At 46.6% G+C, this 10620-nt stretch overlaps 1 protein-coding gene across 2 annotated transcripts in view; it reads left to right on the top strand.

Moving 5' to 3' along the window:
• Positions 1–5477, top strand: part of LOC112549940 — a 9004-nt gene extending 3527 nt beyond the window's left edge. The window contains exons 2-7 of one of the 2 annotated variants that reach the window (XR_003093579.1): positions 9–68; positions 325–669; positions 1541–1616; positions 2281–2367; positions 3317–4166; positions 5071–5477. Coding sequence is in view for 1 of the 2 variants with exons in the window: in XM_025201737.1 (XP_025057522.1) it covers positions 9–68; positions 325–669; positions 1541–1616; positions 2281–2367; positions 3317–3764 (1016 nt within the window). In the remaining variant the exon portion in view is untranslated. Of the gene's footprint in view, positions 1–8; positions 69–324; positions 670–1540; positions 1617–2280; positions 2368–3316; positions 4464–5070 lie in introns of those variants that run through there. The other variant, XM_025201737.1, reaches the window with a different exon arrangement.
• Positions 5478–10620: the final 5143 nt, after the last annotated feature.

Below are 10620 nucleotides of genomic sequence, written 5' to 3'. Positions count from 1 at the left end.
CCCTACAGAGCAGAAGGATATTTTAGAGAAGAGGCTGCAGGAAGATAGACAGCTGCTGGAGAAGTTAAGTAAGTCCAGCTTTGCACTGGAGCAAGGAGATAGGACAAAAAGTGGGTATTTTTGTTCTAGGAAACCAATTGCACTTGGTAAGCTTATACGCACAGTGGCCTTAAAAGAGATGGGATATAAATGCACCCTAGTTAGCCCCCTGCGACTCCTACTGCTGTGTGCATGTGGTCAGGGCTGAGGACGTGGTTGTGGGCAGTGGGAGTCTAGATGTGGTGTGCATGCCGTTTAACTGTATGCCCTCTTAAATGCTTTCAGAGGAAGAGCCCGCCGTGCACCACGTGCTGTCTCCTTCCCTTAAGAAATCGAGGAAGACTTTTCCCAAGTGGACCCCAGGAACCCCCTTGAGGAAGTACGCTGGCAACAGGGCCTTCCACGTCAAGTCGTCACTCAGGGCGGACGATGCGGGTGTCCGGCACGAGGAGGCAGCCTCGTTGCTCATAAAGGAGAGATCCAGCCTGGGCAGCAACCCCGGGCCCCACTGCGCAGTGTCGGTGCCTCGCCATGGTTCAAGTGCCTTCAACCCAGCATCTCCATTCGTCAGCCTGGCTGAGCCTGGGACGTCCCAAAATGAAGAAGCAAGGCCCGCCACAGCAAGCAGAGGTAAAGCAGCTGGGATTACGGGCTGTGCAATGGGGCCATTCATCGATTTGCTCCAATTCTTGCTCTGCTTTGGATGCCAACGTTAATGCTGGTACTAGTGAATAAGGCAGTGTGCCCCCCTTGGGGGTGAGACATCTCAAGGTGAGAGGCACACTGCATTATTCACTAATACCAAATTTGCAGGGTTTTTACTGGGCTCTGTATGACCTGAACAACCCTCTACCATACAAGGGGTCACCTTGACTCCCTTCTATCCTTAGCATTTCTCATTTGATGAGGCGGCTTTAAAAGGTGACCCCTTGCATAGTAGAGGGTTGTTCAGGGCCCAGTAAAAACCCCCCAACTTTTCTTACACTCTAATCATTCTTTCCACATAGGCCAGCGAAGAGCCCTCCTTGCTTAATTAATTATCATGCCTTGGGAAGTATGGTGATCTATGTATCTGATCCTTTCCAGTTTTGCCCATCTCACAGTCCGTGTATCCATTCATCCGCCAACCCACAAATATCCCATGCAAGTCTCACCCTGTGTACTACGTATTTCCATCCATACCAATTACTGCACTAGTGTCCCTAGACTCGTCTCTTGTCACCCACCTCTCTCTGCCCTAGCTGATGGCACAAGATCCCTGCTATGGAGATTGTGGTTGAAATATAAATAGGTGTTGTAGGACAAGCGTTTGCTCAAATTCTCTACAAGATATAAATAAGAGGCCTGAGTTGCACATGGCTGATCATTTGGTGACAGGCTATTACCTTGATATCAAGCAGAAGTGTTTAGATGAACTGGTCCTGGAGACGGAGGGATCCAGGTGATAACAACTGCAACATCTCTCTTTTTTTTTTGCATCATACTCCAATCCTGTTTCTAGATTATGTCACCCTGGCAGTGAAGAGGAAGTCGGATGGTATTATAGCTCAGTGCCAGCAACGTCTCTGTGCAAACAGGTAATATGCTCCGGAGCAATTAGGATGATGCATGTTTTTCAAAGCATATCTCATCGCTCCCTGTGCATGCTTGCAGAGCTGTGTTTTTGCTCCTTGATGCCGTACGTGCTGGTTTGTTCTGCTTCTCAAGGCCTAGCAGATAAAGGGGAGTCCCCTGAGGGTCTGGAGGCATTGTGGAGGGCTCTGCATTTCTGCCCAGAAGGCTTTGAGAAGGACAAGGCAGAGACCAGTGCCCCCAGAGACCCAGAATTTGACCTCAGGATAAATTCAGAATAAATCTGTTGAACCTATAGCAAGGGCCTGGATTTCCACTGCCTTGCCAGTCAATGCCGTCATAGTTTATATCAATACCAGGTCACAGATGGTAGTATTTAGCTTTGCCCTTGTGTCATAGGAGACTGCACATGGGTAAGATAATTGGAAATCAGGTCTACAATATTTACCATGTATTAAAATGGCTAGTCTTTTCCGTGCCAGCTACCGAGACCTGCAACAGGTGTCTAAAATGGATGTCTTGTAACACCGGGTGCTATCACATTTTCCTCTAAATCGAGTTAATGCTTGATTTAATGACAGTGGAGCTGGCTGGTTTAATCCCTAGGAAATACATCTGAAGCATCTTGCTCCATTATTTATTGTGCAGTGTGTTTTTTTTTAAATTCAGCTGTGATGAACCAAAGATGGAAGCGTCTCAGGAGACAGAGGATTTTGAGGTCGTTCAGCAAAATGTTGGCTCCAGTGCAATGGAAAGGTAATTATTGGAAGATGGAGGCACAGGTGCCTGCACCAACCTGCATTTCCCTTAATACCCCGGGAAATAACTGGGTTTAGATAACAGCTGCCTGACAACACACGGTCATTTTTTTTAGACCCAAGAGGTACCAACCCCTAACATGGGTAGACTCTGGTTACAGCTTCCTTCAGACCTTTGGGTTTATGTACTAGTATCACAGCAGCAAAGATCCCAAACACTGAAAAATCGTATCACTTTTCAGCATAAGCCTCCATTATTTATCTTTGATGGACTTCTGACAGTTTGAGTTCACTTTTGTCATTGCCGCCGCCTTGCATGAGAAATGTAGGATCTGGATCCCGAGTCTCTAGACAATTTGATTCCCCAGAAACAAATCCCTCTTTGCACTATGCATCCTGCACTGCCATTGCTTGTGTGTCTCTCTCTATGAGTTTTGTTTCTGACTCTACCAAGCTGCCCCAGGACTCTGGGAAAGTAGAGCTAAAACCAGGATAGACTGACACCGTCCTTTAAACTTTAAAATAAAGCCATATGGAAGGCCAAAGGTGAAAATCCTCATCCAGGCAAACTTTCATGAGTTAACTTGGGAGTCTAAGTTAAAAAAAACAAAAACGTAAACAAGCTGGATGAGGGTCTGAGAACCAAGTTCCCAAATATGTTGGACAGTCAGAAATGTTTGGCTCTGTTCTGGTTAAAATAATATTATATATATATATAATTATATAATAATATAATACTTATATCCAAGTCCACTATAGCTGAATGCAGGGGGGCATTGGGAGAGAAACAGCCATTCCTCGCGTGGTTTTCCAGCCATAAAGCGTGCAGGTATTTGGGAGAAAAGCTGTTATCTGAATCGGCAGGACACACCGAGCCTCACCGGTTACAAGGCGAAGGGTGGCTTGCAACTCAGATTCATGCATGTATGCTTGATCTTTTTTTGCAGGGTACAAAAGATTGAGCAACTGGAGAGGATCGTCTTGGACCTGCAGCAAGAGGTCCTGTCCCTGAAGCGGAAAGTGCAACGGCTGGAATCGCTCTCCTTCCAGGAAGAGCCCCACCGGCAGCCCTGCGAGGTGGTGGAGCTGTTTAATGGCTACACGAAGGAGCAGCTCAAAGAAGCCATCCGCTTCGACCAGAAAATCAGCACCGCCTGCAAAACCCTCCTCTACAAGCTCTTCACGTCCGACTATATCCAGAGCCACTCCATCACCGGGCGGAGAGGCAACACCTTTCGCGAGGCCAAGCCCATGATGGATGAGCGATGCATCAAAATCATTCGGGTTCTGCTCAAGCAAAAGTTTGGGGATCACCTGAGCGACACGGTCATCACGGAGAAAATCCAGAATGTGCAAAAAGCCCTGCGGCAGAAATTTAAGACCGAATGTCTCTGATGCACGTGGGATTTGATGCCTCTGTTTCCAAGAAGGGTCGCTGCTTGGAACGCAACGTGCGGAGGAGCCTTTTCGAGAAACACGGGGCTCGAATTTGTTGTTTTGCTGCTTTGGCCTCAGGAGGACTGGTGAAAATGAAGTGAAATGCTTGCTAGACACAGCACAAAATATTCATGGCCAGGCCTCTGTCGGCAGACACACAGCAGGAAGTGTCATTCGGCTCCGTGGAATTTTCCAAGCCTGGCCGGGCTCTGGAGTCTTCCCCTCCTTGCTCCTCTTGCCAATCTTTTTGCAAAATTGTTGTTCCCTTTATGAAGGTCCTGGCCAGGAGGCCCCTCCAAATCATGCTTGAAGACCTCGGTTCTCAACGTGGCTGCAGATCTCATTAGAAACAGACCATAGGTATTTAACCAAGCAGACCCCAGCTCTAAGGGCATGTCTATAGCAGGGAAGGGAAGACCATGGGTGTGAAAATGTCCCTTGTGTGCCCAGTTTGGCTCTGTGCTCTGAATGCCAACACATGTCACCTAGTGGTTATCGTGCACACAGCCAGGGAACGCCCAGTGCCACTCTGAAGGGACACAAATTACACATAAGGGATTGGAAACCGGTTCAAATCTGTAGCACAACAGAAGTTCAGTGCACATAAACTGCTTTCAAAATGGCTGAAACCGATTTAAGAGAGACCTGGATGGGTGTAGTAGCAGACTGAACTGATTTAGGTTCAATCGGTTTATTGAACTTCCGTCCCACATCCCCTCCAGATTCAAGTGAAAACACAATCCCACAGTATCCCAGGATGCTATGCACCTCCCCTGTGACCCCCCCCCTCCCCTCGCAGGGTGGGCAGGCTAGCCTTGGCTCGGGAAGTGCGCTCTAGCGCCCCCTGGCTTCTGGCCTGGGCTTCTGCAGGCATGTGGCCGCATTTCCAGAATCAAAAGTGAACGTCTGTTCACTTGCTTCTCAGTTCAATCTACGCAGCTTAGACTAACCTGTGAAAACTGAATCAATTCATCCCCGGTCTGTACTTAGCCCAAGTCTCTAATGTACTCATGCGAGCTGTCCTCAGTACATACGGCCCACGGTGTAAGAGCTGTTGGGCAGGGGACATTCATGGTGGCACGCCCCGCCACCTTCTGATGCCATACAGACTTCTGGGGGTCACCCATTGCTGCTACCTTTTATTCTGGCAGCTAATATTTCAGATCCAGCTCATAGAGCGCCATAACCTACTTGCAGACCTACAGGCACCAGCTTTAACCTTTTTTGCTGTTCTGTATTCCCTCCCTTCCTCTTTATTACTTAGGCTGGCAACAAGGAGAGGACCAAGCCACTGCTCACCGAAAAGGTCACTGTAGTTTTTCTAATGCACCTGGCGGCAAGATGCATGTTCGACATGGATGCTTGAGATGGGTCAGACCCGGGGGGAAAAAACCTCTCGGGGAAATAAATACAACTCAGATGAAAGGAATGACCTTGAATTGTATATGGAACTGGCTACACCCCGATTTATTCCATCTCCACCTGGGAATGACGCCCCCCTTTCATTCAACCTTGCTTTTCTCCTCTCTGCTGCAGCCTCCAGGTTTTGCCAAGGCTATAATAACCCACTGGAACAAAATCAGCTCCCCTGGCTTCCAAATAGTGCATTTTAGAATTTCCTGTGATTATAGGATGGAGGGCTCAATAAAGCAACTCAATAAAACATTAGCAGAAGGAAAAGATAATTACCAGGGTTTGTTTTCCTGGCTTGTTTCATATTTTGAATGTTCCTAATGCAGCCGCATAGAAGAAACAGAATATATCCAGATGATCCTAAATTTACTCAGCCACAGACTCTTAAAACAGATCTCTTGTGCATTTAAACCATACTTTTTTTCCCTCTTCCTATTTGCAAACACATTACTTTGTCATTCAAATCCTTGAACCTTCCTGCTGTATCAGTGCAAAAGTTGGCCTTTGACATATAACCCCTCCTCTGGGGGGTTAGAAAGAGTTTGCCAAGAGTCACGCCGGTTTTGATTTAGCATTTGTACTGCAGCAGCAGTGAGGGTCTTCCATCAGGAATCAGGACCCTCGTGTGCTAGGTGCTGGACAGAGAACAGAAAGGCAGGTTCAAAAAGAAAGAAACCACATCCCGGCAAAGCTTTGCCCATATGTTGAAGTTTTCCATGAAAGAAAATTGCAGAGGCTCAGATCTGCAAAGCAGCTGGTGAACGTTATATAGCAAAATGCTGCTTAGAGGGCTTTTCTTTCCTGAGGGCCATAATCCTCAGCAGTGAAGGGCAAGATAGAGAGCTAAAAAAACTCAGTATTTTAAAAGCACAGGATTTGCTTTGGGCTGCTGCAGCCCCCTGGAAAGACTCTGTCCCAGGCAGCTGGAGGGGAAGCAGCTGTGTTGGGTAACTGCTAAGGCAAACTTCCCTGCTGCAGCAGAGACACCTGGGCCAGAGCAGCTGGGGTGGTGCAGCCCCACTTGCAGCTTGTCAGCCCACTAACGAGATGCTGCTCATATGGGCCAATAAAAGGTGTCCTCTGCTCTGCTCTGTGCTTTGCTAAAGTGGTAGGTGGGGAGAAAGATGCTTAGGTGGTCTTTGGTTGGGCAGCAGTTCATGGGTACCAGGAGTGTACGGCACTTGGGGGAAGCTGTAAGGAAGTAGATTTGCTCAGGAGCACTTGAGTTTTGCTTAATCAGCTGCAAGAGGACCGGGAACCTGGTTTGTGCCACGAGGTGACTCCGGGTAGTGGCTTAGGGAATGGAAAGCTGAAGGCGGAGAATGATCTGCAGGAGGGGGATGTTTCAAGCCTGCATCTTCCCACTTGAAAAACCCACACCTGAATCCTGTTCACCTTTCAGAGGGTGAAACTGCAAAGGAGCTTTGCTGAGATGCTAGATATTTAATGTCAGAAAGGAAAACCATTTGCCCATGATCCAGTGCTTGCAATGTCTCTGTCTTTCACTGGCGTTCGGCCCTTCCTGGACCCAAAGCCCAACCGTGGAATGGGTTTGGGTGCATTGGTCACCAATTCATTAGGAAGCGTGAGCACTCCTTTGCTCTTCATGCACCCTGAAGTGGATGCTTCATATTATTGTTCCTCTCTCCACGCAAAAATTAGGAGAAAATCCTGGTATCATTTTCTTCTGAGTGCAGTCCCATTCAGACAGAAACGTGGGGCTATTGTCAGTCCGGTAGAAGTCTTGCTGGGAGCGAAGCTCTCAGACTGCCTTTGGTTTGCATTCAAGCTGTGAGACACTGAAGGGGAATTGATTAGAATGACCTGGGCCTCCAGAAACGTGACCTTGTAGCCATACTTTTGAATGAAAGAAACTTTTGGAGGCAGCATTTCTTTGCAGCTTTGTCTTTTGTACATCCCTATTCTCTTCTCTTCCCCCGACACCTAGAGAACGGAAATGTTTTCTGAAAAAGGATGGAAAATGAAGAGTTGTAGGTGATGGAAAAAGGCAGAGGGGACTTTGAATACACCAGACACTTGCATATTCTTACCTATTCATGTAGAAGCCTAGATTTATGGGAGCACCTACTTTGAAGCACTAAACTATATAATAATAATAATAATAATGATAATAATAAAGGGTGAGCATTAGTTTTTTATAGTCATGCTAATAACTATGTAGTTTCTGAGCAGCATTTAAGGCTTTTTCTAGCTAGTAACATTCTTAAAGGATTTTGCTCTTTCAAGCATTGCTCAGCATCAGAAACACATTTTGTTTCTTGCTCCAAATTATGTTCACAAGTGATGGGGAGGAAGCCTAAGCTAGCGGCTAGGGCCCTGGAGGGTTGGGAAACCTGTTTTCGATGTGCAGCATGCAGACCGTGGCCAAGCCGTGCCACTTCTCTCTGACTCTGCTTCCACCCCTTTCCTCTTGGCCTTGTCTGCCTGGAGTGGGGCTGTCTGGGCCCCAAGACGGTCTTGCTGTGTGTGTGGCTGCTAACACAACGGGACTCTAATCCCTGAGGTCTCTAGATGTTTCCCTAATACAACCAATAACCTCACAACACAACACATGGTTTTAGGCCATCGTTCCTGGCCCGATGCTGTTCCCCAAAACAAGTCCAGATGGCCTGAAGCGCTTACTCTGTGAAGCATGTGTTTGATTGCCAGCAAGAAAGTGTCCTCCTTGCTGTAGTATGGTAACTGGTACTGAACAGCTTTTATTCACCAGCTGAACCAAGGGTTTCAAAGGTAGAGCCAGTGCAGCCCATGGGCACCCTGAGCTGGACCCTGCATGTGGTGCATGCCAGCCTGGTCCTTTGCCACTCATCCAGCCTATGAGGCTTGGTGAGTTTGAAACCTCTGAGCTAAACTAAAGGCAGACACCAAGGATCAACTCCTGTGACTATTGTGGTTGGTTCCCACCTTCCCACATCATGTTTTCCTTTAGTGTAAATTCACCCAGAGCCAAAACTGAAGTCAGGGCAAGCAGTCTGGAGGCAGGATCTTACAGCAGAGAGGCTGGCTAGGAAAGGGCAGAGCTCCAGATAGGGATGGGGGATCCTGGGAATGGGAGTGAAGGTCCTAGGATCATAGAAAATGAGGGTGGGAAGGGAGCTCAGGAGGTCACATCTAGTCCAACCCTCTGCTCAGAGCAGGACCAGCCCCAACTACATCATCCCAGACAAGGCTTTGTCTACCCAGGTCTTCAAACCTCCAAAGATGGAGACTCCACCACTTCTCTGGGTAGCCTGCTCCAGTGCTTTACTGCCCTCCTCGTGAGAGTTTTTTTCTAATATGCAACCTCAACTTCCCCTTCTGCAGCGTGAGCCCATTGCTCCTTGGTCTGTCATCTGCCCCCACGGAGACCAGCCCAGCTCCATCCTCTTTGCAGCCCCCCTGCAGGGAGCTGAAGGCTGTATTCAATCCCCCTCAGTCTTCTCTTCTGCAGACTAAATCAGCCTATTTCCCTCATCTTCTCTTCGCAACTCATGTCCCCCAGCCCCATAACCATATTTGTTGCCCTCCACTGGACTCTGTCTAATCTGTCCACCTCCTCTCTGTAGTCGGGGGATCCACTAGGAAAAACAAAATATATGAAGGTGAAGTATAAGGCTGTTTATTGTAATCCTGTCTCCCTAATTCAATCAGGAGGGCACTTTCAGGTAACCAAACATTACCCAGAAGGAAGACACAAGATACCCAGGGACGGCTCAGGAGGAATCTGTGGGCATGGCTCACAATATGCGACTATGCAACTATCACTGGGATGTGATGGGAATGCAATGCCATAGGGGTTTCAACAAAGCCGGAGGGCCCCAGGCGTGTTTCTACAGTCTGTTGAGGGGAGATACGGTTTTGTCCATCTCTAGAGGCTCCCAGGAGTCCTGGATCACTTTGCCTCTCCCGCTTCATGATGCTCGGGGACCCCGCCATGCACTGGGTTGGTGAAATCCTATCAAATGCAGCTTACCCCGTTCCCTGTTTTTTCATCAGTTCTATCCAGCTAACACGACCGCACTGCGTTTGTACAAACTCCAGGGAACTGAGGAATCCTTCGGCTATTATAAGTTGCTAAAGGCACTTGCAAAAACCACCGCTGTCTCAGAACAAAGGACACGGCGCAGGAGGGAAGTTTTTCATGCTGTCAAAGCAATAATCCCTCCATTATGAATTTCTTGCCCTTCCCCCCCTCCCCCCCCATCCCACAGCTGGAATCTGCTGTGTAATGAGATCAGTTTTTGTGATAATGAAATATTAAGGACCCGCATTTGGATTTTTGGAGGTAGAAGCTTCCTGTGTTATTTTGGTCTATTTTAGCACCTGGGATTGAGTGCTCACAATGATTTCTTTGTTTAACCTCGCTCATTTAATAATATAAAATATATATATTTCAGAGTAAGAAAGTGGGAAATTATACATAAGTGTATCTGTCACTCATGTAAATTAGCAGTACTTAACAACATCTACTTAGCTTTCTTCTGTTGTGCTTAAAATGTGATATATATACTTGTGGGTTTGCATACACACACATATCATCACACAGGCACAAGCCATCCGTTATATCAGTATCTATTATTGGGCTTTTTACCTTGCTAGATGCATGGTTGTCTAAACAAATATGCAATTACATTTGTGTGTGGTTTATATTGTGTAGACCCACGTACATACGCACACATTTTGAATATTGCTTCAGGAAAAAAAAATCATGTTATCATTGGATTGATTACTCTTATGATTATGCAGACACTCATCAGTATTTCTCCATCCACAATATAGGCTTATCTTATTCACATTCTTAGGTAACGAACTATCTTGTCATCCACCCATTCAAAGAGGGAAATGGAATTGGGGAGATAGGTATTACAACATGAAATTTAATGTAGAGATGAAATTAAATATATTGCCAGCTCTCTGAGTGCTGAATAAACTAAGGAAATAAAAGGAGTTTCCACTTCTAATAAAATCTGGATATGAATTGCCCAAAAACAGCTAAATGAATTAGATCCAACACAAAGAAAAAAAAAGTGTTTCTACTGAAGAACGGACCGTATCCATCCCTTGTTCAGCTGCACATCGAAACGTGTCATAGCAAGTTCAAAACCAGGAGGCACATTTTTGACAAGAATGTGATCTTTGAGAATTGCCTATGCCAGCAATACGTTGAATTGGATATTATTAAGCAGTGAAACACCATAGATGAACTTCTGCTGGTCCCTCTGAAGTCAGTGGGACTTTTTTTGCACTCGTCTGTCGTGCAACTCAATAGGATCCTTCTCTAAATCTGTTGATGCCATTAAATCATAGATAAATGTAGATAAATGAGCCTTATCTCTCAGTCCTTCAATACTCTGTGAGCTCAGGGACCTCAGTAGAGATCTGAAATGCATGCAAAAATGTA

This window comes from Alligator sinensis, unplaced genomic scaffold, assembly GCF_000455745.1.
Source record: "Alligator sinensis unplaced genomic scaffold, ASM45574v1 scaffold752_1, whole genome shotgun sequence".
In the NCBI taxonomy this organism is placed as follows: Eukaryota; Metazoa; Chordata; order Crocodylia; family Alligatoridae; genus Alligator; species Alligator sinensis.
This window is presented reverse-complemented; position numbering and strand designations above follow the sequence as displayed.